This window comes from Chamaea fasciata, unplaced genomic scaffold, assembly GCF_029207755.1.
Source record: "Chamaea fasciata isolate MVZ Bird 193981 ecotype frontalis unplaced genomic scaffold, bChaFas1.0.hap1 SCAF_5, whole genome shotgun sequence".
Classification (NCBI taxonomy): Eukaryota; Metazoa; Chordata; class Aves; order Passeriformes; family Sylviidae; genus Chamaea; species Chamaea fasciata.
Window position 1 is genome coordinate 33,185,814 of NW_027094090.1, and position 26,762 is coordinate 33,212,575.

Here is a 26,762-nt window from a genome sequence, read left to right on the forward strand (position 1 = left end):
AGTGGGCCCAGCCCCGCCCCGCCGCCAATGACACAGCACGATTTCCAGACACTGGAAGTAGTTCGCGGACGGGCTGGGACAGCCGTAGTTTATTAAGCCAGTGCGGTCGGCTTTACAGTAGCGCCGGGGTACTGAGGCGGGAGGCGGGACTACGACTCCCAGGCTGCCCCGCGGCCGAGGCGCATCCCGGCGCGCCCCGCGGCAGGCCGGTTTGGTTGAGAGGGGCGGTCCTGCTTCTCCTCCTCCTCCTCCTCCTCCCGCCGCCAGCCGAGGCGGCGCGGCCCGGCCCGGCCCGCTCCCTGTGCTCGTGGCGGCTGTGAAGCCGTGGGGGTGGGCGGGAGCTGGCGGCGATGGAGCACTGACCGGGAAGGTACCGGCGGGGGGGCGCGGGCAGGATGCTACACGCGGAGCGGGTGACTCAGCCTGGGGGGGAAGGGGCAGTGTGAGCTGAGCTGGCGGCGCCTGCGGGCTCCCGCGAGTCCCCCGGCCGGTTTCCTCAACCCGGGGCCGCCTCCCCAGCAGCCGAGAGGCTCCGGGGAAGCGGGGGAGGTACCGCCGCATCCGCCTGGCCCCGCTGCTGGGGAGCAGCGGGGGCTGCAGCCAGCCGGGGCCCGCCGGTCCCGCCCTGCGGGTGCCACGAAAAATATCTCTGTCTCTGCCAATACACGCCGTAGTCTGCGGTGCGGTTCTGTTCGCGGGAGCTGCCGCCTGGGTGGCTGCCCATCCGCTATAGTTCCGGGGGAGCGGAGGTGGGGGGGAGGGGGTCAAGAAATCGTAGGACGCCAGCAGGAGGGGAGGGAGGGACCTCCTCGCACCTCCATATTCCGCTGGTGGCGGCGTGGTGGGAGCGGTGGTTCCCCGGCGTGGATGGCGGGGCTGGGTCACTCCCGCCGGCCTGGGACGGCGCTGCCGTAAGGACGAGCCGGCGGCTGTGCCGCGGGGCTGGACACGGGCGGCTGTGAATGCCCGGGCGCCCGGCCCGGCTGCGCTGCCGAGCGGTGTTGGCTCTTCCCAGCCACGGGAGACCGGGCTCGGACCGAGTCTGGGACAGCGGCAAGGAGGCCTTATTCCTTACTGGGAATTCCTGCCGGTAAAATTGTGTCTGAAACTAACACCTAATGTCAGTTTCACTAAGCAAAACTTCTCTAGTCCAGTTGAAAAGTTGTCGAAGTAGCGGTACTTACACAGCTGTTGTCTGTAACCGCGTGTTAGGTCAGTGTTAAGGGTCTAGAGCCCAAAGAGGCCGTAAATATACCCAAAGTTTGCAGCAAGCAAAACCGCAAAACAGACTGTAAAAGATTAATTTTAATGTCTTTGTTTTATTAGAGAGAAAACTTGAGGAAATTCAAATTAGGCACACCACTGGCTCCCCCTGTGTTATCACATCTTGTAAATACTTAAAATGACTGCTGAACATGAAGCTTTTTATAATTGCTGATTGTTCTCGTGGTTAGTATCTGATATTAAAATGCTCTGAGTGCTTTCATTATTGGGGTATATCTGAATCGAAGTTGACACATTTTGACCATGTTTGTATTGTTAATTGGGCAGTCTTCCCCACTTAAAGTGGGTTGACTTTTTTTTTCTTCCTCTTTTCCACTATGAAAACTATCTTTACTATCAAATGCGTTTTTAAGTATTTAGTAGAGGAAAGTGAGTAAATCATTTTGATGAGACATGCCCTGCATGACTTCACTGGTAATGAACTGTATCCTCCTAATTACTGTAAGATGAGTTTGCCACCTGACATGGTGTACTGCTTAATAAAAAAACAATCTTCTAAGTAAATAAGACAGTATTTTCTGCACAGCTGCATATTAACTATTAATGTTATCAATTGTTTTTATAAATAAAACTTGCTTTCATGACATACTTGATGTTTTAGCCAAGAACATTTTGCAGGAGATTTTGTGAATTATTAGTACTACTAAAATCACCGTTCAATTTTGTTTTTGAAGTGTAACTGGCTGGTTAAATAGATTTGTGGTAGAGAAGTTACCTGCTTAAGGAAATCCATGAGGCATGGAAAGCTATTTTGTTAGTTTTCTCAAGAGGCTCATTCAAATATTTTCTCATTAATTGACTTTTAGAGTTGGCTAGTTCAGATGAAACTGAGAAAAGGCTATATGGTAGAAGCTGAAATTTTAAATGCTCTCATGAGGCATTTAGAAAATTAATAGTTCTGATTGGCATTGCTGTTAGCAAGAAGCAAAGAGTTTGTGTCCCATTATTTTTATTAGCAAAATTTGTCACAAGTATAAATCATCTGCCCAAAAGATAGTAATGTACTGTTATCAGCAGGTAAATATGCCAAAAAAAAAATGTCTCTGTGTATTAAATAGTTGTGTAACTCTGGACCAGACCCTCATCAAAAGATGCAATTTTTAAAAATCCATTTTCCCTGGACCATTTAACCTTTTTTTAATCTAGCTCTTCTGGATGTTGATTATGGGGAAGGCAGACTGGGGGCTGGGGATTCAGAGGGAGAAGACTCAGCACAGCAGGTTTAATCCCTAAAGATTCTGCCCCCGAGGGAGATCACTGTGACTAAGGCAGTCTGTGAGGCGTCTTTTGCCAGGAGTCATCGCTTTGTTCCAGACTTTCTGGTTTCTATACTGCCGAAACCTGCACATTTTTTTGGTATGAACTCAATTTTACTTACCAAATTGCTTTTCATTATGCACTTTGGCATCGGGTATTCTATCTTGACCTTTCTAGAAAAGTCTGCTACCACGTTAAATTTTGGGCTCTCCTTTTCAGTTCTGCTTGCTGTTGCTTGTCACTGTGCCACCTTTCTTCCTGTGGAGAGGGTGAACAGTAGAGAGTGCACGAGACACTATACTAAGAAATTAAAAGTTCTACCTATGGGTATGTAGGCAGTTTCAAACCACAGCTCCTTTGTATTTCATCTCTTCCTCTTGTCTCTTCCTTTCCCCTACCTCCTACATACTTATGTAACAAGGCCTGATTTCGGGCCTAATTAACTGTGTTACCATGGGGGAGAGGCGGGACAGAGATCTAAAGGGTAGATGGATTTTTGTCCCCTTTTGCTATTTTAGAGCATCCTAGTATTTGACAGAGACGTTTTAATTTTTTTCAATTCTCTGTTTTGCTGGAGCATTGTAGAACAGCCTGTAGAGGAAACCCATCTTTAGAACATCTAGCTCACTTGTTAATTTTACGCTGAGTTTTCTAAATAAAAATCATTGCTAGTAAATCTGCACCCATCAGTAGGAACAGAAAACTTTTGTTAACAACTCAGTGTGGTGTATTTTGTGGTTAATTTCCAAGGCACTTGTATGTACTTGCTTTAGAAGAAAGATCTCCTAATGACTTTGTCCCCACCATGGGAAATACTTCATAAGTGGGTGCGTGAGGCATCTTCTCTTTATTGGAACTGAGTAGAGATTCTTTTTTTTTCTTTATAGTTAAAGTTTGTGGTGGGAAAAAAAAAAAACAGTGGCCTTTCATTTAAGGGCTAGATTTATGCTTATGCCATATCTTGCGTAAACTTCTGCATGCTTGAAATTTGAATTTAAGCCTTTCAGCTGAATACTGTACGTAATGCCATCCTTCTGTTAACTAAGTTCTCTTCTTAAGAGAACTGAAATATATGGAGACTTTAAAGTTTCCTTATTCAGTACGAAATACAGTACGGTGAAGAGTTGAATTAAGGATTTAGAATTCTGGTATCTGTGTTGGAAGTGTGTGCATTCATGTTTAGTTGGAGTACATCATTTGAGATTTGTGGGCCAACTTGTATCATTGTTGCTGTCCTGGTTTAATTTTTCTTGTTCTGATGAGCAAATAAAATTTCTCTTTCTCTGTTTGCAGATGGTTGTATTTTGCCCTCTAGAAGAAGTGGGCAAAGCAGTTAGGAACAGGAAACAAGGAATATAGCAATAGAGATGGATGAACAAGCCCTTTTAGGGCTCAACCCAAATGCTGATGCAGACTTCAGACAAAGAGTATGTAATTAATTTCCTCTTCTCTCTAATAACTGGAAGTGGTATTGCAGTGCAAAAATCTCATGTTTTCATGAGCTGGGGGCGGGATTTGTTGAGTTTGTTTTGGGAGCCAATGCATAGGGTTTGTGGTTGCAAGTACAAAACAAAGGCATGTTGCAAACATGTCAGCTGAGGGGCGCGTATTATCAATTCTATTGCACTTCAGTTCAATTGCACTTAAAATGTGTAGAATTTATTTTTCTGGACTCTGAGTTTTTTCAGTTCTTTACTTGTTGCCCAACTCCTTACATAGATTCTCATAGAATGAAAATCAGCCACAGAAAACAATTTGCTTGAAATTAGCATGTTGATTCCTAGATGTTTTAAAACTATAATTTTAATGGATTGCCTAGGTTTAGTGTCTTTTAAATTAAATGTGTGGGTTTGTTTGTAGTGAAGCTTGTTATTGTGAAGTAGGTTAAGAAAGTAATCATGGGATGTGGGTAACATTTATTGCATAAGAGATGCTCCTATGAAAAGGCATTATTATTTATGTAACTATTTATTGAATAATTATTTCTGCTAACTGATTACCATGTTGATTTAACTGTCTACAAGATAACTTCTAGTAAAATCTTTCAGGAATGAGTATGTTAATACCATGGTTTTGTGTTTGTAAAACACATCCTGAAATGTTTAAAACAGTTATAAATGTGATTTAATTTGCTAAGTAGCCTGTTAAATATGTTGGTTCTGGGTATTTGTCCTTTTTAAAAGGATGGATGTAGCTAATCTTAAGTGATCTGTCAAAAGAATATCACTAAGATTGGATGCTTTTAGATTTGACCTTTTTAACTGTGCAGTCTGCCCAGTTTTGAAATATTTCATAGCAGAAGGGGACCCACCTTTTCCACTATCATGTAACATAAGGGGAGTATCAAACCATTTCTAGTAGAACAATATATTACGTGTAAGAAAAGTGTCACTAAGTATCACTAGTATTAACTGCAGGAAGGGAATTCTTATTTTAGAACTTAGTTCTGAATAATTACTTTGGGGGATGACTTTGGTAAATGGAAACCTTTATGAACTAATGCAAAAAGCAGCCCCTAAAAATATCCAACAGCCAAACTTCCTCCTTGAAATACATGCATTCATAGAATTGAAATAATGTTGTTCATCTAATCTCTGCTCCAAAACTTGCTTTACTCTTCTGTATTACAGGTCACACTGAGCCTTAAAGAAATTAAATCAAATTAACTGTTGTCAAAAGCTGTTTAGAAGTCCTGATAAGTGATGTGATTTTTTAAAATTTGGTCGAGGTTTTCTTGATTTTTGTAGAAGATTCATAAACTGACAGTTGTCCAGTGTCTGAATGTTTTTTGAGCTTGGGGTGTTGAATACAAGCAAAGTGGTTCAACAAAAATAGTGAGTTGTTTTAAGTGAAAAATCTAAATTACCACTTTAGAATTTGTGGGAGGAAAATTTTAACTTGGATGTGAACCTCCACCTATATGGAAAGGCCCTGATCAAGCTGCCCTGGTCAACTCTGTCTCTGGAGATTCCATCTTATCTCAACATTTCTGATTCTGACTTCTGTATTCAAGTAACAAAAATCTTTGTATTGTGTATGAAGTGGAAATAGGTTCCTATATTAGCATTTGGAAGAAAACCCACTCAGTGTTAAGGTGATTAGGGAGCCACTGGAATGTATCCAAATAGTGTTGGTTTCTTGGAAAAGAGCTGTTTAAATACAAGGGCAAGTGTGAATGAGATGTATTGCTACGTGCTTTGTTCTTTTAAAGTGAAACTTACCTTGATTTTTGCAGGCACTGGCCTACTTTGAGCAGCTCAAGATATCTCAGGATGCTTGGCAAGTCTGTGCAGAAGCATTAGCTCAGAGTATATACAGGTAATGTAATGAATAGTTTCTTATTTTCATTAATAATATGCGTGGGTCTGATTTAGCTGTGCAGCATAATAGGCAAACTAAATTGTTGGAAGTTAATATGGTCTTCATACTATTTTTAGTATCATAGTTGGTTTGTAGCCTCTGTATAATGCCTTTCAAGGAAGAGCAATGTATTAATTAAACTCCATATTAATTTAGTAGCCTAAGGACTGCTGGTTTTTGAAATCCAGGGGAAAAGAAGTGGCTGAGAATTCCCCACTGTGAGACTATAAACTTTCTATGCAGTGATCTCATAAGTAGTTCCTTGTCCCTCTTCTATGGAGTAGGCCATCCCAATTTTCAAGATGCAAAGAGTGTGTAATCACCACCATTTTTGCACGTAGTTGTGTATTTGCATCAAAAATACTGTGTTGTCACTGTTATGCAGAACAGTTCAATTTGGAAGGAAACTGAGGGGTGCATATCTCCTGAAGAACCGCAGTAGTTTTTAGTGAATGCTGTTTTGTAAATGATTTATCAAAAGTGCTGACTCCTGCAGAATGTGCAGTAATTAAAACCGCATACGATTAGAAATGATAATCTTTAAAAAATCCATTATGGTTCTTGCAAGTTTTAGATAATAAGATGAAAAAGCGGTGTGGATAACAGAGCTTGTGGAACGTCTGTGCTTAATCTGTACTTCAGTTTGTCTTTACCTTTGATTTTTAAGATGCAGAGTACAACTTGCACTTAGTGTAGTAGTGGGCCTGGAACATACTATTGAAGCCTGACAGATTTTTGTAAGGGCAGGATACAATAGGAATTGTAGTTTTGTTTGTTCAATACTGAAATCAAACCATAACATATAGGTGGCTATAGAAAAAAAGACTAATATCAAATATTAGTTTAACAGTTGCTCATTTCTACCAGATTAACTGCTTCACTATTTGTCATTTTTGCTTTGAAGCAGCAGTAGCAGCAGGTTTGGTTTTTTTCTGGTGCCAAAGGGGCACCAGATTTGTAATATTTGAGGCTTTTTTTTTTTTCTTCACAGAATGTGTACCATATTGCTTCCAGTAACAGAATTTTCTTTTCTAGTGATGATCACATCAAGTTCTTCTGCTTTCAAGTTCTGGAACATCAAGTTAAGTTTAAGTGAGTAATTTTTCTTGACACCATCCATATACATACATTTAATTCTCCCTTTTTACTCTGCTTGCAAATAAACTTAAGATGGTTGCCTCGTTGTGGTTGATGAGGTGTCTGTAGTCTGGTGCAGAGAGCTGTCTTGTATTTCTTAACCTTTTCCTTGGAAAGGTTTTGAGCAGCATGCTCTGCTCTCAGCTAGTCCAACACCTGTGTATGGCCCAATGCAGACTCAGTTAGCAAGGACTGCTGGAAACTTAGCTATTCCTGTCTGGGGATTCAGGCTTCACTCTGTACTCTCACTGATTTTTGCAGCCGTACTCTGTACAGAATCCTGGACTTCAGACAGAGCCCTATTCATTCAATAACCATGGCAGAGATGTTGAGAAAGTAGTCTTTTCACTCAGTGGTGGTTTCATAGAACCATAATTCTAGAGCAAAATACTTTTTAATAATATGAATGTCATTGCACAGAACTATTTTTTTTCTCACTTTGGGCTCCCTTGGTCTGGAATTGAGCATCATGGAATCTTTGAATATCATCGTGACTGCTTGTAATACACTGTTTCCAAACCAAGACATACACTGAATGGATCAAGACTTTAGATAGGAATAAGATGTATTTTGTGACTGATTTTTACAGTTTGGTATGAGTGAAAATGTTAAAGATTTTTTTATTTACTCAATTTTACCTCACTGTCCACTTTTCTCTGCTTGTTTATTTCCTGTCGCCTGCTCCTTGCAGTATGTTTTCTCGTTTCCTGCCGCTTATTTTCTTTAAACATTTTCAGTGGGGTGTATTTTTTATTTCTTTAATGAATAGTTGGCTGTGACAGGAACACTGGGGTCCCGTTCAGCAGTCATTTCTATTAAGGACTCTACAAGCCTAAAGCTAACTCTTTGAAATAGAGTATTCTCAGCTTCACTAGTCCTGGCAGAGGTATGGCCAGTATTTGAGGTGGGCTAGATATAATGTCACAGTTTGCTAGGGTTATATGTATAACATAAAGCAGAACTATTTCCTTGGATTTTTTGACATAAGTCTGATAGTACATGTAGCATAGGTCAGATCAGTGAAGGACTTCTTGTACTCAATAGTGATAGTCTTCAACGTGTAGTAAACTTTCAAGTGTATACAGATGTCTCTTCCTTCTCCCCTTGGCCTATGGTCAAATGTGTGTTTTTATCAGGGTCATGAGTCCTGTCCCTGATAGAGCGGCCTTCCTGCAAAGTTCCAAGCTTCTACTCCAATATAGGAGGCAGTAATGCCTCAAAATGTGATCCATTACTACGGCTGTTTTTTGTTACTTTTGCCTTTGAGTCAAAATTTTCACTTGTAAATTGCTGTCCTAAAAACCTTTCATTTACATTAATGTAGAGCATTATATACCATGTAAAAGAGTTTTTGCTTTACTGAGTGTTTGTGCTTGTCAGGAAGTACAGTTATATTTTGACCTTAATATTTTTTGTTTCAGATACTCTGAACTTACTGAAGTCCAGCAGCAGCTAATTAGGGAAACACTCATAACATGGCTGCAAGCACAGGTATGTATGTCCTGCCAACTGTCTTACATGTTAGGTTTTTAGGGCCTAACATAGGGCATTGAGTGTGGACTAAATGTTTAATCTGTTGTTTGAGTTTGAAGATGGCTTCCTGAAGATATTTGGTATCTGATTGTTAAAGGTTTGTGAGAAATTTTTTAAATCAAGTGTTGTAAAGAGGTCCTTGCCTGAACTTTTTACTAAATATATAACTCTTGCTTCAGATAATGATTGTGGTTTAATCAATTATGTGTGAAATAAGGTATATTAAAAGTTCCCCTTCAGAGAGGTTATAATACAGATTCCTGATGTTCCTGACTGTCTGGAGAAGGAGAAGGCCTCGCTAATTCTTTTTCTAAGACCCTACTTAGTGAAGTCCTGTCTACTTAGAATGCTTACAGATACTCATCACTCCTCTGTCAGTACCCTGGCTGAGTATGGACTATTCCTGTAGAATTAGTTACTGTAGCCAAACTGGTAGTGTCAGCCCCACCCAGCAGTGTGCAGTCAGCAGACCCATCTGGTTTGCCCACACCTGCCATTATATAGCTGTCATTCTACTTCTGCACTGAAGATTAACATAGTTGCTGTGTAGAATACTTAACAGTAGGAAATGCACTATAATACAACTTTTAAAAGTACAGATCATTATGAAGTGGATTAAATTGCTTTTCTCTTTGTGGCAAACTGTTCCATTTAGGAGTTTATAAAAGGGAAAGGAGAAAAGAGGAGATAATGGTAGTGACAGATTTTTTTGATTTTTTTCCCTTAGATTTAGGAACTTCCTGTAGGGTTCTTAGCACTAATATCTAACAGGCACAAGCTCGCTGCAGGAGGACTTGTAACTTTCACCAAACTGACAAATGACCTTTTAGTCTTTGAGACACTTAAAACCTTGGTACTGAATGAAAACCCAATGGTTTTCTATGGGTGATGGACTGTATCACCCACAGAAAACATTTTCCCTGTTGCATGACAACTTAGCCAATTTTTCTGCGAATTCCTTGGAAATGTAAGGGTTTATTTGATGGTCTCAGCCAGGAAGAGAAGGTAGTATATTAACTACTACTGAGAGATCAACAAACCCGTAAGATTCTGCTCTATTTTATTAAGAATATACAGATGAAATGTCTTGTTTCTGCCAGATGCTGAATCCCCAGCCTGAGAAGACTTTCATTCGCAACAAAGCAGCACAAGTCTTTGCATTGCTTTTTGTTACTGAATATCTCACAAAATGGCCCAAGTTTTTTTTTGACATCCTGTCAGTAGTTGACCTTAATCCACGAGGTGTGGATATGTACCTCAGAATCCTGATGGCTGTTGATGCTGAGCTGGTAGACCGGGATGTTGTTCATACATCAGAGGCAAGTTATTATTTTGCATTAACACTAGTTTTAAAATTTTAAGACATTCTCTTACTTTATTTAGAGCAGAAGGTTTTTTAGATTTGCTTTTTTCTGTGGCAGCTCTGCTTTAGACACATGAGGGTTTAAATTCAAAGTATTGTGTTTAGCTTTGTTGTTTAATGCTTTTTATGATTTCATGCTTTTCAGCTAATTTTTTTTGCTTGAGAGCTTGCGAACAAAAATTAATCAACTGGGTTTGCCAGTGTAATGCTAGACTGACTCATTTTAAAATGTTAATTTTTTTCTAGTGCATGTTTTAAGGGGTCCTAACATCAAAAGTCCATTTAATGATTTAGAGAACTGCTCTTCTTTTTCTGCTTTTTTTTTTCCCAGTGTTTTGGCGTTGTGGATAATAAAAGGGAAGACTTAGGATATTTTGGTTTTATTTGTTGGAAAGGAAAAAACATTCTCTATGCATTTCTGATTTGAGTTATTTATCTTGCTATGGCACCTGATGTCTGGCAATGGATATGAAAATGCTAATTTGACAAGATGCTAATCTGTGACAAGACTGACTTTATCCTTTTTCTGTATTGACAGGAGGCTCGTAGGAACACCTTATTAAAAGATACTATGAGGGAACAATGCATTCCAAGTCTGGTGGAGTCGTGGTACCAAATCTTACAAAATTATCAATACAATAACTCAGAGTTGACATGCCAGTGCCTTGAAGTAGTTGGAGCTTATGTATCCTGGATAGATTTGAGCCTGATAGCCAATGAAAGGTAAGAAGGTTTTGATGGAAAGGGTTTGCAAAAATCACCTTGGTAGTGTGCTGACTGTATAGAGTGAAATATATATGTCCTTCAAGGATGGTTTTTAATTCTATCTTTGGAGTTTTGGGAATTTTAGGAGAGTGATTGTTTTGTCAAGCCAAGCTGATACAATGGCCAAAAAGCACTACTCAGTTTGCTATGTTCTCTTTAAAATGTATAAAATGTTGAGTTTTGTCAGTACAATAAAAAAGAACTGTGAAAAGAAATCATTGTAGATATGCACACAAATAATATAAAGCTTCTACACAATGTTACTATGTACATATAAAGGATAAACTTTTTTTTCTCTGAAGGTTTATAAATATGCTGCTAGGTCACATGTCTGTGGAAGTTCTCCGGGAAGAAGCCTGTGATTGTTTGTTTGAAATTGTAAATAAGGGAATGGACCCAATTGATAAAACAAAACTGGTTGAGTCTTTATGTCAAGTATTGCAGTCTGCTGGCCTCTTCAGTATTGATCAGGTTTGTGCACTGATTTTTAACAATAGGAATAAGTCATAGGTTTCTGACAGTTCTTAAATAAGCAGATGCACAGAAAATTATAAACCAGTCCATAGATTAGAGGGAAGTGCTTCTGCTGAACACTTCTTACAGTATTCTCATACTTAAATTTAAGAGGTTTTTTTGACTGTTCATTGTTAATTTGAACACACAGGGTTTCATTCTAGAAGCAAGGTATTATGTAACTCCTCTGTTCCTTTCTTAAAGCATGTTGTGCTTACTGTTAATACGGCTGATGTGCTTCCTTGTCTTGGATCTTCCCTCCTGAATGATCCTGTAATCGGTATTGTAGCCAAGCTAGCTGACTTAATGCCTCATCCTAAAAAATTGTACATATAATTCGGGAGGGGAAGGAGCTTTCCTAAGGACATGTATGCTGGTTTGCATGTGTGCACCATCAAACATAAGGCTTGAAATGCTTATCTGTAAGCTGGAAAAGTATACCACCTAATTAAACACACATTGCCTGGTAGCTGCTGTGTTAAAGGAACAGCTGTTCACTACCTGCTGTGGAGAAAGAGCAACCAGTCCTCATGAAGCTGTAATTCTTGGATTGCACGGCTTTTACCTCTTACTTTTGAAACCTTTGTCAAATCTCTATTCCTACTAATAAAAATCGCACTTCAGTCTTTCTTTGGTGGACTTGTTATTCTTTCACTTTTGTACAGTCATGGCAGAGACCAAAACGTCTCTTTGAGATGGCTGCTTTAGGGGTATTTATCGATTCTGATCAATGTTTTTCTGCAAAGCAAGCCAGAAGTATTTCATATTAACTTACCCTTACAGGCAGTACTGAAAGGTACTTGTTATCAGTTTTTCTGAAGTGAGCTGCAGCTGGCAATTCTTTGAAGTTTTTCCATAAAAGGTTTTTCTTCTTATGCAGCCTAAAATACATGGTAGGCATGTGCTGCTGCTTTTATTTTGAACCTGCTTATTCCTGTAAAGAGAGAAACAAACAAATCTGAAGAGATGAAGCAAGCTACTTTTGTGTAATGGAGGACAGCCAAATCTGGCAGTGCTTTTAACTTTTTTCTCTCTCCATTCCCAGGGGAAAAAGAACCAATTGTAGGCAACTGGTAGTTTCCAGCTAGGAGACACATGTTTTTTTTTAATTCTACATACTAGACATGGCTAATACAGTTTGCAGTGTCATGTTATTTAAACATAAGCTCTGTTAGTATTTTTAATCACGTGTCTTTTCTTACAGGAGGATGATGTGGATTTTCTGGCCAGATTTTCTAAGCTGGTCAATGGGATGGGGCAAGCATTAATAGCTAGTTGGACTAAACTGATAAAAAATGGTGATATGAAGAGTGCTCAAGACTCTCTACAAGCTATTGAAGCAAAAGTGGCCCTGATGTTGCAACTTCTAATTCATGAAGATGATGACATCTCTTCTAACATCATTGGCTTTTGTTACGACTACCTTCACATCCTGAAACAAGTAAATATGCCTGGCTTCAATTTAACACCAATTCTGACATGATCTCATGTGATTATTGTGTGAATGTCTCATACTTTGTACAAACTGACTTGCAAAATAGGTTTTTTGATTAATTAGCATCCCATTTCTTTAATGCCTGTGGTCATGCTATTTCTGTAGTGCTGTTTAGAGATCTGAAGGAGTTGAGTAAAATCTTGTGATAAGGGGAAAGGCAGATCATATGGCTGTTAAAAAAGCAAGTCTCTTTCTTAGATAGTAATGAAGGAGTTAGAATACAAAAAAATAACACTTGAATTTTATTTTCCAGCTTTCTGCACTTTCAGACCAACAAAAAGCCAATGTAGAGGTAGGTTTTTTTTTTTTTTACTACAGATTCTATACTTCAGGGACACATGAGATCAGAATATTTCAATTTGCTGAAACAAGTCATATTTCATTTATATGCCTCAATGTGTATGTGACAGTAATTAAAAGTGAAGACTTAAAAGTAAGGACAGTGTGTTCCATCTTTTGCTAAGTAACTGCAGTTGTTTCTTTAAATAGTAAACCTATATTGAATTGTGTATGAAGATGAAAGCTATTTTAGAGCTGGTCTTCCCAAACACCCCTTAAGCATATGTTGGCAAGCTGCTCTGCAGGCTATACTGTTCAAAGAATATTCTTGAATCAACAGGGAAGAGTTGTTTCCTTGAAGTTTTTATTAAAACCTGCCCTAATTGCAAAGGATTGGAAGAAGTCTATGAAGGGTTGTCATAAATATAACTCTTAATAATATAAATTAAACTTAAGATAGAAGCAACAATTGAGAGATAACAGTTGTAATTATGAGCAGTTATATGTTAAACATTATATCAAATATACAATAAGCTGAAGTAGATAATCATAAGTTTGTATATAAAACATAAAGTTTATGTCCAGTTTTGGAGGTAGTAAACCTATATGGATTTTCAGCCCAGTCTGCACCAATGTAGATGTACTGATTTGGATGTTGAACTGGTTAGATCAGTGCAGTTATTCTGTAAGTTCCTATAGCTAACAGGTGTGATTCCTTTTCCTCTACAAAGAAAACTGAATTCTGTACCTGTTCTAACATGAAAAGTTGAATTTGGATAACTGCGGTGTAGAGTATCTTGATCTCCTTTTGTTTTCATACTGGAGATTTTCGTGCTGCAAATATTTCTTAATTTTACCAAGCACTTCTAGAGGATTTGTGTTAAACTAAGAAACAATTGTAAAAGATTTTTTTCTTTCATTTATCTCATAATAAGAAATAATGGGAAGTAGCCTAAATCTTATTGTTGTTTGTCTTTAAATTTTCTGCTTAGCAGCATTCATTTGAAGTTTTGCATTTTAAAGTTAACACTTTGAAGTTGTTCATTATTTGAACAGGAAAAAAGGGGGCTTGTTTCTTGTGCTTCTGAAGTTCCAAAGTTTTTTTCTAATCAGCAGGATCACATTTTTAATTCTTAGAATGACAGGTCTATCTAAACACTTTTGGCTACAAGTATTGCGTAATTATTTTGCAGTTATTTTAATTCTTAAATATCACTTCTTACTGGGAAGCAGACACTTCTCACAGGTCATGGTGACACTTGGTGTCAAAGTATCTATTTCTGCAAGATGACCAAAAATTTCACCTCAGTAACCTAGGTTTAATTCATTGGTCCATTTTGGTGTTGATGAATTGCAGGTTTTGCAGTTAAACTGAAAAATAGTAATCATGGTTTATTTGTCAAATGTTTTTTTTGTTTCATTTGGTTTCTTTCAGACTTAAGTAGGGCTAAGATCAAGCCTTTATAGCTGCTTTAGGATTTACCAACAGTCCCACTAAGGTTGTATTGCACTTCATTGCTCTAATTGATTTGACAACTTGCTGCTGCAAGTTATGGATGAGGTGTGGAGAGTCCCTCCCATTGACTGACAAGGTGCAGAAAGGGCCCCTTTGCTTTCTAAACTTCTCAGAGAGGAATCTAGGTGCAGCTGGATCCAGTCTTTCTCCCAGACTTAGTCAGTGGTTTATGTATAAAGGATGGTGTAGGTGTAATTGAAGATTTTTGCAACTTTGTCCTGCAGGATTAAGGATGACAAATCAAATAGATAAATTATTTATTTAATTGATGTTGATGATGAATAGACTAAAAGATTTGAGTCAGAAGTATTTACCGCATGCAATGGATAGTAGTTATATGTTCTACAGCATAGTACACTGTTTCTTGACGCAGTGCTGAAACAGCAATATTAAAGATGGCAAAACAATTATTGAATAGAGTTTGATGTTATGCACACCAGTTACTATGAACTGTTAGAGAAGTTGATGTTATAGCTAAGCTCACTTACCCCTTTAAAGCAGTATCTTGGACAACCTGTTTAGTTTCCTCTGTCTAGTTCAGTCATCTTGATTGTTTTCAATGTGAACTGGACAGATTACAAGCAGGAAATAAAGCTAGATAATACTCTCAGAGACTGAGAACTCCAAAACATCTATGCTGTCCGGAATAGCATCTGTGTATTGTTTGGATATAATCCATCTTTTGGTTTGGACTGTTAACTTCTGCTAAACCTCTGAAAATAATAGTTCAAAAAGGAATAAAAATATTTGTAAACACATAACACTAGCTTCAATGTTTTCTTTACTGTAGTGTTTTTAACAGTTGTTTCTTATAACTTGTCTGCTTCTGTGCTTACTGTTCTGTTTTTATCCTAGGCAATCATGTTGGCTGTTATGAAGAAGTTGACATATGATGAAGAATATAATTTTGAAAATGAGGTATTGTGTTGTAGGAATAAACAGACACATGCAACTTAATTATATGTAGTAAAACTTGCTCGCGCTTAAAATCTGTATTTTTCATATACTAAAGATTTAAAGATAGGAAGCAAGGGTCCATAGAGTGAGTATTTTTCCTATATGGAAAACTTTTAGGCATGTCTGCATAGGACAAAACAACATAATAAAAGGTATATCCAAGCCTTAACAGTATTTGTGGCTGTGTTTGTACAGGGCTATTCTTAGGCAAATACAGCTGTGCTGATAACTAAGCATAGCTGTTGAGGTGGCTTGTTCAGCGCAAATTTGCATGTTTCTTGATGTCACTTCTGTCTTACAAAAATACTTGAGAAATATTGTGTAATGAAACTCTCAAAAGATATGCTGCTTGAGCTACTGGAGATGGTCAAACCTCTGCAAAAATGGGCTAAAGGTGGGGTAAGGTCTTTGATTTCATTTTCTTTCTATGCTTAGTATCTGTCAGCCAACAGTAAATGACTGAGTATGTGAGATAGACTTACTTTGTCCTAGGGTGTTCAGGGAGCTATAGTCTTAAAAGGGTTAACTTAAATTGTATCCAGTTCATCATAAATGTTATCAATCCAATTTTAAAACTAAACTAGAAGCTAAGAAAGAATGTCTTTGAGGAGTGAGTCAATTTTTAAGAATTGGGTCAATAAGGCTTTGCCAAGAGCATTTTCTTTCTTGTATTTTTGGCTGGTTTTCATTTTGGAAGGCCTCTTTAGTATGCTTCTGGACTGAATGCTGTGGATCTCAACATACTATATCCAGCCATAAAAGGAGCCTGCTGTTATGTTGCAAGAGCACGGGATGAACATTACTGAATTCTCTGAGTGTGCTATACTGGTTTTGTATGTACATGTTTTTACTTAAGGTGTAACTGTCTAAAATGGTTGTGGATTAATCTAAACATGAAAATAAGGACTTTACTGATGTGAATTATTTTGGTAGGGTGAAGATGAAGCAATGTTTGTGGAGTACAGAAAACAGTTGAAACTGTTGCTGGACAGACTTGCTCAGGTTTCACCAGAATTACTGTTGGCATCTGTCCGCAGAGTTTTTAACACTACACTTCAGTAAGTTGGGGTTTATAACTTGTTTTGTATGATGCCTTTTTGGGGTTTGGTTTTTATTTTCCGTTTGTAAACCATCAGTCTGTAGTGAAATCTGTGATGCAGCAAGGTGAAGTCAGTTGATAGAATGAGCTCATTGCAACTTAATGATAAATACAATTTTCTGTGATTTGTTACTCAGCTCCTTAGAAAGAAAAAGCTTTCTTTTTGTAACCTTAAACGGCAGCTTTTCTTTCCTACAGATGTTTCCTGATCTTTGTCACTTACCTACACAGCACCAGCTGTTTGGAGAGGTGTTCACTTTGCCACATCTCATAAGAGTTTCCTTGCGGTGTAAATATTATGTGTTACTTTTATCAGAAAAACAAGGTTGGATGGGGAAAAAATCCAAGTGAAGTACTTTTGTTAAAAAAAAAATAGTATATCTAATCATGCACACAAGTAAAGAAGCATTACATTCTTTCTCTAGGAACTGGCAGACTACACGATTTATGGAAGTAGAAGTGGCAATAAGGCTGCTGTATATGTTGGCTGAGGCTCTTCCTGTATCTCATGGTGCCCACTTCTCTGGTGATGTTACTAAAGCTACAGCTTTACAAGACATGATGAGAACGGTAAGCATGTCTTGAGAGCTGTTTAAAAGTACCTCTAAAGACTGGAATGTGTCAGTTCAAATGGCACATCCTAATTACCGGCAGGTCACTTATATTGCAGTTAGGGTTTATAAACAGCTAAAATACTAACTTGCTAATGTTTTGATTTGTAGCTGGTGACTTCTGGTGTTAGTGCCTATCAACACACATCAGTGACCCTGGAATTTTTTGAAACAGTGGTTAGATATGAAAAATTCTTTGCTGTTGAACCTCAGCACATTCCAACTGTACTAGTAAGTTTCATTTCATTTATATTTTTAACTAGGTAAGACTAGATAAGTTCTTTAGACTTAGGAAATTTTCCTGTTCTCTGAAGGTCCCTAAGGAAGCTGGGTTTCTTAACTTGTTGTATGATTAGGTTTCCCCCCTGCCTTGTTTAGGCATTCTAAGACTGAGATGCTTTGTTGATTGCAGATGGCATTTTTAGATCACCGTGGTCTTCGTCATACAAGTCCCAAAGTACGGAGTCGAACAGCTTACCTCTTTTCCAGATTTGTCAAGTCTCTTAAGTGAGTAAATAAATGTGTACAAATGGTACTGAATTTACTACACACAACCCTTCTGTATGTCCCAGTTGTCATTGGAACAGGCTGGGCTTCAGATGGACTGCAGTGAAGTAAAAGACCAAAACAGTGCTCTAGCAGGGTTGTTCTACTGTGTAATACAAAGGGAGCAGTGGGAATATTTGTCACAGAATAAAGAAGTGGAACACATATGCCTAGCTAATTTTGAACAGACATTAAAGCTAATCAACAATATAAATGCCTTTTCTACTTTTTCTCAGCAAGCAGAGCTGAGTGAGAGTGGATCTGGAGACTTTCAAGAGTAGCTCTTCACTGTCCCTAACTAAATTTTGAATAGTTTTAGAATTTATACTGATGAAGTTTACTCAGTTTATGAGTCCTTTGAACAGTCCTGTCCTGTTGGTCGTATTTCACAGGCATGTATTTAATTTAGAGGCAGAAGAAGCTCAGAGATGGCTCATATTTCAGCATGCTTTTATTTTTCTACTGTTCAAAATACTTCACTTAAATGATGCATATTTTTAAAAAATGAGAGAAAGAAAGAAATGGTTATTTCCCGCTATGCCATATATTTATTTGGCCTACCACTAGGATCATACCCATAAGCCAGATTTTTCTGCAGCAGTGCTTTGATATTTAAAGGGATCCCTGGATGGAGAAGGCAGTTTAGCATCGAACTTCACAGCTTAAATAAAGTATTATGAAACCTGTAAGAATGAATCTGCTTCTAAGTAGTGTTATGTACTTGTGTTTTACTTCAGTAAGCAAATGAATCCCTTTATTGAAGATGTTCTGAACAGAATACAAGACCTGATGGAACTTTCTCCTCCTGTGAGTATTTGGAGTAGGTTTTTGTAATGAGTGAGGCTTGCACTTACCAGTATACCTGAGTTGTAAGTTCAGCATGCAGACTTACATGCTAACTTACATGCAGACTTACTTTAAGCACAGATAATTACCCTGCTTTTTTGGTGTGAGATCACTTGCCCACCTTACTTTTGTACCTAATTGTAATAATCTTGCTTATGTGGGTTTCTGGGAATATAGGGTAGAGATGGGTGTATATATAGAAGGCTCTAAACTTTGAGAAGACAGCCTTGATTGAGGACACTTGGTGAATTATCCCTGTTATCTTCCATTTTAGGAAAATGGCTACCAGGCACTGTTAAGCAGTGATGATCAACTTTTCATTTATGAAACAGCTGGAGTGTTAATAGTTAACAGTGAATACTCTGCAGAAAGAAAACAGGTTCTCATGAGGAATTTGTTGACTCCACTGATGGAGAAGTTCAAAGTATTGTTAGAAAAACTGATGATGGCACAAGACGAGGACAGACAGATGGCACTGGCTGACTGCCTCAATCATGCTGTTGGGTTTGCTAGGTAGGTACAGCACAGTAACACTGTTTCTGGTTTGAGTAAAAGGGATTTACTGGGAGGAGGGACTGAGTTTTCTACTTTATTGACCTAGAAAATCATCAGTGGTTGTAGAATTTCTTTTGATAGCTGAGAAAATAAGTCTCCGTAGAAGAGTCTGCTTTGGATGTATATACAGAGAATATTAAGCAAGTTCATAATGAATGAGCATCTATTTCTTTGCTCAAAGAATTGTATGGTGCTAACCTAATTACATGTTGTTGGTAAATTGTTAGAATTTAGTTCTCAGAAACAGCCAAAGTGATGCTACTTCATATGAAAATATTCTCTTCATTACTTCCACTGTCTGGTTCCCATTTCATGGAATGGAGTTACTGTAGTTTAGTGCCTGGGTTGGAAAGCATTTGTTCTCGCTGTTACTGCTTCTTCAGTGTACTGGAACGTGAGCTTATGTAAAACTTGATGTGTGCTTCTACAGCCGAACCAGCAAGGCTTTCAGCAATAAGCAAACTGTGAAACAGTGCGGATGCTCAGAGGTTTACCTGGACTGCTTACAAACATTTCTGCCAGCTCTCAGTTGTCCATTACAAAAGGAAGTTCTGAGAAGTGGTGTCCGCACTTTCCTTCACCGCATGATTATTTGCCTAGAGGAAGAAGTTCTTCCGTTCATTCCTTCTGCTTCTGAACACATGCTTAAAGATTGTGAAGCAAAAGATCTTCAAGAATTCATTCCTCTTATAAACCAAATAACAGCTAAGTTTAAGGTATGATATTGCATAAGCTTTTCAGGGTCAAAGTGTTGCTGAGTGATCTTCTTTTCTAGTTCTAGAAAAACAGTTATGTCTTAGAACCCTCCCTAAAAATTAATAAATAAGTGTATTTTGTAGGCTACTAGTGGGAAACACTGTCTTTGATCACAGTCATACATTGCTGGACTCACAGTGATTAAGCGACTGCTTTTTTCTTTGTTTCGTCTTAAACATTTATATTGTTTAATTTTTTGCATTTGCTATTTTAAAATACTACTTGCAGCACACTTTTTTGTATTGACACAATTAACTTCATGCCTTCCACTGAAGTTTTAAGCTAATATTACGAATTAGCTTACAAATACACAAGCTTTGAAGTGAATTCTCGTCTTTCATAATGAGATATCAAGAAGATAGAGCTACAGAAATATCAAATACGTGTATAAGGAAGAATTTATCCTCAATTTATATTGGGGATGAGAGTAGATAATTAAAAATAGTTGGTGAAAGATGAGGAACGTAAAAGGAAAAGGTCACAGGAGCAAGATGGGACAAATGGCATGTAACATTTAAGTTTGTATGATACAGTTCTATTCTTTTTATAACATGGTGAAATAAAGATCTTAGCTTCTATAGTCTCACCTTGAATACTTTAAAGGCATAGTAAAGAGAAGATAAAATCTTGCTTAAGCATTAAGAAATTAACTTCCATAAGTTGTATGAATATGAGGTGCCTCTTTATGGAATTCTGACTTCATTGAATAGCACATCATGTTTTTTTAGTTCATAATTAATTTAGTGCCCTTACATATATTTCTCACTAGAAGTATTTTAAGTGACAAGTTTATTCTGTAATGTCAGTAGGAAAAGTTTCTTTAGTAATCCTTAAAGAAAAGTTCTATAGAAGCTGGCCTGTTGCCAGTTTTAATGTCTTAGAGATGTATTACAGGAAATCTGAAATGGTCTGTCTGAACCGAAGGATGAAAAATGCTGAAAAACCTTTTTCCTCACAAAATGAGGCTGGACAGGACTAGTTATTTTTGTGCAAAAGGCTTAAAATAGGTGGTGATGTTCATGGTGACCCTGGTGCAACTTGTTGTGTTGTAAGTAATTAAATGAAATTACTAACATTAAAAATGAATCCAGGCTGAGAATTCTAACAAGCCTTCTAAATGTTCAGTTGGGTTTTTTTTTTTTTTGAGCTGACAGAGTCTTTTGATCTTCACAGACACAGGTTTCACCTTTTCTGCAACAGATGTTTATGCCACTACTTCATGCTATTTTTGAGGTGTTGCTCCTTCCAGCAGAAGAAAATGACCAGTCTGCTGCTTTAGAAAAACAAATGCTACGAAGGAGTTACTTTGCTTTTCTGCAGACAGTAACTGGCAGTGGAATGAGTGAAGTCATAGCTAATCAAGGTAAGGAATTCAGTTTCTCAAAGGATGGTACTGTGGTTATTCTCACCTACATTTTATCTAAGTAAATTATTAGCCTAGTTTCTGGCAAGTACTATTAAGTATCTTACAGTAGAATGGATTAATGGAAATACTGTGTTCAGCTTGCCTAATTCAAATTACCTGTTGAACTGAAATTGGGGGTTATGAAATCCAGCTATTATAGGCATATTCTTCCTAATGATCTTTTCAGCTTAATGTGATCACTGTGCCTGTTAGGATAAGAACAGTGTATCCATCTTCATGTATTATTGTATTTGTCTGGTGAATTGGAGATCATACTATATACACCAATGTATAGCAGTGTTCACACTGCTGGGCAAGATCACTCACAGCTGCCACTATTCATTGTGTCTGGTTTTGGAAGGGTACTCCAGTAAATCTTGTAAACTTTTATTACTGTTGCCTGATCCTTTTATCTATGCTGGAAGGCATCATGTGATTTAGTTATATATGTAGTTAACAGGTTTTTCTCAGCTGTACTGGCCAGATGCAAATAGTTCTTTTTCCATGGTGGGAATTTGACATCAGACATCTAGTTGCTTGATACTTTAATTGATTCTTTCTATTTGAATTCCATCAAAGTGGCTAGGGACTTCAGAAAGTTTAAAGTGACTCATCTGGTAAGTGAAGCCCAAAATTCCTTTACCCTGGTGGTAATACTGCTGGGAAGGGAAAAAGTAGCACTAAGTAGTGAGAGCTTTCTTGAAAGAGGCACTTGGTAGTTGCAATGGGCCAAGAAATTTTTTAAGTAATCAAATAAATAAGCATAGATGCAGCACAGAAATTTTAAATGTGTGAAAAGTATCTTGTCATATGTTGCAAGATAAGCTAACTACTTCAGTGCTGCTGAGTTTTAATTAACTCTTCCATGTTTAGGTAGAGAGGACAAAATTTGTACCTGTAAACACATCAAAGTTCTGCCCTTGCCTTTGTGTGTGTTAAAGGCCAGAAGAGCAATTTAAATCTCCAAATTAAAAAAAAAAAAAAATTATAACCTAAATAAGAGTTGTCTTGCATCGTAGGGGAAACTTCCCAAAAATATTTGAGATTTGTGCAAAAAAGAGCTATTTTGAAGTTGAAGCATGTTTTCCAGGTCAGTATTTATATAAAATAGTGTATGAGTACCAAAACATTTTAGGCTGCAATTTGAAGTGACAAGTTGATTTTAATGTGTTTAAGGTGCAGAGAATGTGGAACGTGTGTTGTTCACTGTCATTCAAGGAGCAGTGGATTACCCAGATCCTATTGCACAGAAGACTTGTTTTATTATTCTTTCTAAGTTGGTGGAGCTCTGGGGTAAGAATTTCTTCCCAGAATTCCTTTCCATCTCCTACTACCCATGAAAAATTAATAGAACTTGAAATACTATTTTTCTTTTTAGGAGGTAAAGATGGACCAGTAGGTTTTGCAGACTTTGTCTACAAGCACATTGTTCCTGCATGTTTCTTAGCACCTTTGAAGCAAACGTTTGACTTAGCAGATGCCCAGACAGTACTGGTGTGTATTATGGATGGGTTTTTTGCATTCATTACTGTGGGGCAGATTGAAGCTAACAAACCTACAGCAGCCAAGGGGTATTAAAGATTGTCATCTCAGGAATAAAATCCCTTAGCTTTTGCGGGATTTTTTTTTACATTTAGGTATCTGTATGATTAATTATTGAAGATTGTGGTAGTGAATCCTGTAGTTTACCTAGGCTCAAAATCAATTGGAGATCTAAGTATTCAACATTGACTTGCATTACTTATTAACTAATGTTCAGTGAAAGCAAACACACAGAGTTGGCTGTTCTCTAGTTCGTTTTGGATTCAGCTGTGCAGAAGTTCTTCTGATTAGAGTGGAACAAAACCTGGAAGGTCAAGACTTGGCATTGTGTGAGGGGAAAATGAAGGGATAATGGCATGAACTAGCCCTTGTTTGGGGCCTTATTAGGTTCTTTAGCTTTGAATAGTGAACCAGTAGACCAACAGTCTAATGCTCTGTATTACATTTCAGGCTTTATCAGAATGTGCAGTGACGTTAAAAACGATTCATCTCAAAAGGGTAAGCTTCATCATACTTCACAGGGAATAACTGTCACAGGTTTTTTTCTAGTGGTTTTATCAATTTCTGAAAGATACTTACTAGGATGAATTTCTGCTGTACTGTTATATAAAATAACAGGATGATCATAATGCTGTGCATGGATACAGGATCCAGTAGTTTTACGTCTTGATAAATTAATGCAAAATACTGACTCTTCATTAAGGAGACAAATCTGCTCACTTTGTTGCTGTTCTAGTTTCTGGGTAACTTATGTGAATTAGTAAAGTTGATTCACTTCCCCTTGGTAGAGCTATTGGGTTATGTTTGTATTCTGCCACCTTGTGCAGTAATCCCTCCTGTGCTGAAAGTTACCTGATAAATATAGGTAAAGAAAACAAAAACTGAAGTGTTAATCAAATGTTTGTTTTGCTCAAAAGTCTGGTCATTCCATTTCATTACTGCTAAATTCATGTAGATTACATAGTCAGTGTTAAAAGAGGAGAAATACTGTGTTCATCTGCACTTGGCTACTGACTTTTGCAATGGGAGTAGTATGGTAAAGCAGTAGGCGAATGCTAATCCTCAATTATTTTATTTCTTCCGAACGTCAGATAGTAAAATTAGAACTGCCCCCATAATTAACTGTCTCTTACAGTTGACATGTAACAACTGTTTGGTTCTATTGTAATGCTTGTTTCAGTGCAACTTTTAGTGCATTTTTCTTCTGTGTAGCAAAAGATACCAAATTGCAGTAGAACCTGTAATGCCAAGATTGAGGAGTCTTTTTATTTGATAACAGCTGAGAATAACTTAAACATTTGAAAAGCATTCTTTTTCTGTAAAATGGTGATGTAGGCCACCATATAGTATAGGGCTATGATTTTTCATCTGTAAAAAAAATATGAATGAAAAAAATGTGTACTGCTTTTCTTCAGGGTCCTGAGTGCATTCAGTATCTTCAGCAAGAGTATTTGCCTTCTTTGCAAGTAGCTCCTGAGATAATCCAGGTAGGAGTTCCTAAAAGAATATTTGGAAAACTCTTTACAATCATAAATGTTAAATGGGGAGAAATGGATATTTACAGAGTTAACCTCCTTTCATCCCACAGTAAAATTTACTCAGATATTGCATATGAGAATAGGATTCATTTATCAGAAGGAGTAAAGATACTTCAAAGGTACCTTGTTAAAAAAAAAAGTCCACTGCATGTAACTGTCTAAACAATCTTCCTACTTTAATTCAAATTTTAACTTGGAGATATCCTTGTAGATAGTCCTGTTTCTGTCTCCTCAGCTAAAAGTGAATCAGATAACCTGTATTTGAAAAAAAAACAACCCCAACCAAACAAGTAGTTTTTCACCCTAGAATGCATCATAGCCTTTCACAAGTTTTTATCCATAACATGTTTTTCTTCAGTTGTATATTAGGGAAAATACAAATGAATATCAATGGCTTTACATATGAATGTATCTCAGGTTGTTTTCTTGCTTCATTTAATTACTACTTAGTTATTTCTTTGTTCTCTCTTACAGGAATTCTGTCAAGCACTTCAGCAGCCTGATGCTAAAGTTTTTAAAAATTACTTAAAGGTATAAAGATTTTTTTCTTTCAATAGCTTTTAGTTCCATTTGAACTTTACCATAAAATTCAGTCATAGTAGTGACTTGAAATAAAATCAAAATACTGAATTATTTAATACTTTTTAGCTATTAGGAATCTCCAAGCAGTAAAGCAGTTAATTGGAAAGAAAGAGCAGACAACAACAAACCTACATCTATAAAATTGTCGCTCGTTCTTAGTACCTTGCCATTGCAGTAGTATGATATCCTTGTGGCTTTTGTTTAATAGCTGAAAAAACAAAAATGTGATGCTATAATTGTAGAGAACGTCAGAATGCATCATTTTTGAGGGTGTGAGCATAACCAAATAGCACAAGTCACACCCTTAAACTTAATGTGTTAAACACAAAAATGAGCTCTGTCAAATGAATTCTCTTATACCTCAAGCATTCCATGTCTTAATTTCCTTTGTTTTATTTTTTTTTTAATAATTTTTCACAGGTTTTTTTCCAGCGAGCCAAGCCCTAAGGAAAGTACTGGAATCTCATGTACCTGTTTCCATAATGCAGAACTCTGGTTGTTAATTTATAAAAATGCTAACTCTTGTGCCATTCAAACTGGTTTTGTTTTTAAGAAATGTTGCTTTGTGCTCACATCAGTATGTACTTTAACCTTCTGCAAAAAAGAAATGCAAATTTCCCACCTGTGTCTCAGACATGAAGGTATGTGACAACATGAAAAATTCTGTATACACAAACTTTTATTATGTATAGGATGATTTAAGCTTACACTGTAACACATACAGCAATTAAATTACACTTATTTTTTAAATTAAATGAATTAAATGTAAAAATACCTTCAGACCATAGCAATGGTTATTAAAATGTGTACATTTTTGATACGGAGTAAAATGTTTTAATAAGACATAAAATTCATTTGTTCATGTACGGTGACATGAAAAGAAAACAATCAAGGTCCTTTTTGTAGATAGTCATTTTATTGAAGTTGTCTTAATGATAAAATATATATACCTCCTATAAAACAGATTGGTGTAATAAATGATTTCACTTAAAAAGTAGCATCTGGTTCTATCTTTTTTTTATAAAACAATAAAATTTGATCCAGTGAAACGTCTAAGTCTCTCTGAATCATTTTAGCTGAATCTTTAGAAGCTGCAGCATTCTTGAGTCTTCTGGCTGTTACATCTGAGTAGAACCTGGCAATTTTTCTGGTGCTTAGGTAATAAATTGTATTGCTGCCTTGCATGTGGAAGATGCTGCCAAAAAAAATTGCATTCACTGCAAATATTTCAGTAGCATCAATGGTCTATATAGTGATTTTTAGTAGAATGCTGCTACTTTTGTTTTTTTAATTCTGTAACATGACAGGTTTGTATGACTTTCATAGGGGCAGGGGAAAGTTCAAATCTTGCCATGTGTGGGATTTATAATACTTTCCTCATGAAGTAATGTCCATAGTAAAAAGCTGACTTACCTCTAGTGTAATCAGATGAGCATTTTTCCTAGACTCCGTGGTGCTGTGTTCTTCATTCACTTTAATTGAAGAATAAATGGGAAGGTGGGTCAGAAGCAGGATCAGAGTGTGGTGATGTTTTGAGCATACTGCCATTTTCATTTTTCACTGATGGAAGAAAGTACCTTTACTGCCTTCAATAGGACAGTATCACTCCTGTAAGATTTTGTTCCTGATTGATACGTGTTTATTCAAAAGTTTCTTGTTAATTGATTTGTTGTATCACAGAATGAGTGCGTGTGATGCTTTAATACTTCCTAGTTTCACAGTACTGTTTCCCTCCCTTTGCTGCCATACCAATGCTCCATTTCATTTTCTCCCATAGCACTAGAAGCCTTCCCTCTCTGACTTGGAGCTTTCCAGATGTTGCC

The 26,762-nt window shown here is 37.4% G+C and overlaps 1 protein-coding gene across 4 annotated transcripts; it reads left to right on the forward strand.

Moving 5' to 3' along the window:
* The first annotated feature begins 236 nt into the window (after positions 1-236).
* XPOT (exportin for tRNA) lies at positions 237-25,988 on the forward strand. 4 transcript variants are annotated; one of them, XM_066183179.1, is made up of 25 exons: positions 238-370; positions 3,835-3,968; positions 5,777-5,859; positions 6,937-6,993; positions 8,460-8,529; positions 9,672-9,890; positions 10,473-10,657; positions 11,002-11,170; positions 12,417-12,653; positions 12,961-12,999; positions 15,358-15,420; positions 16,393-16,517; positions 16,984-17,128; positions 17,281-17,400; positions 17,582-17,676; positions 18,453-18,522; positions 18,836-19,074; positions 19,547-19,832; positions 21,046-21,235; positions 22,454-22,570; positions 22,656-22,771; positions 23,270-23,317; positions 24,235-24,306; positions 24,832-24,888; positions 25,360-25,988. In XM_066183179.1, the coding sequence occupies exons 2-25, from the start codon at positions 3,909-3,911 to the stop codon at positions 25,384-25,386; spliced, it is 2,889 nt and encodes a 962-aa protein (XP_066039276.1). In that variant the 5' UTR covers positions 238-370; positions 3,835-3,908; the 3' UTR covers positions 25,387-25,988. The 4 variants fall into 4 exon arrangements, with proteins under 4 accessions (XP_066039279.1, XP_066039276.1, XP_066039277.1 ...); XM_066183180.1 differs by lacking the exon at positions 238-370 and adding an exon at positions 1,999-2,640; XM_066183181.1 differs by lacking the exon at positions 238-370 and adding an exon at positions 2,796-2,868.
* Positions 25,989-26,762: the final 774 nt, after the last annotated feature.

Excerpts from the sequence above, each read along its gene's own strand:
- XPOT (XM_066183179.1), top strand. The coding sequence starts at position 3,909 with ATGGATGAACAAGCCCTTTTAGGGCTCAACCCAAATGCTGATGCAGAC. Across the intron at positions 16,518-16,983 it reads GTTTTTAACACTACACTTCA|GAACTGGCAGACTACACGAT; the intron begins GTAAGTTGGGGT and ends TTCTTTCTCTAG. Across the intron at positions 22,571-22,655 it reads TAAGTTGGTGGAGCTCTGGG|GAGGTAAAGATGGACCAGTA; the intron begins GTAAGAATTTCT and ends TTTTCTTTTTAG.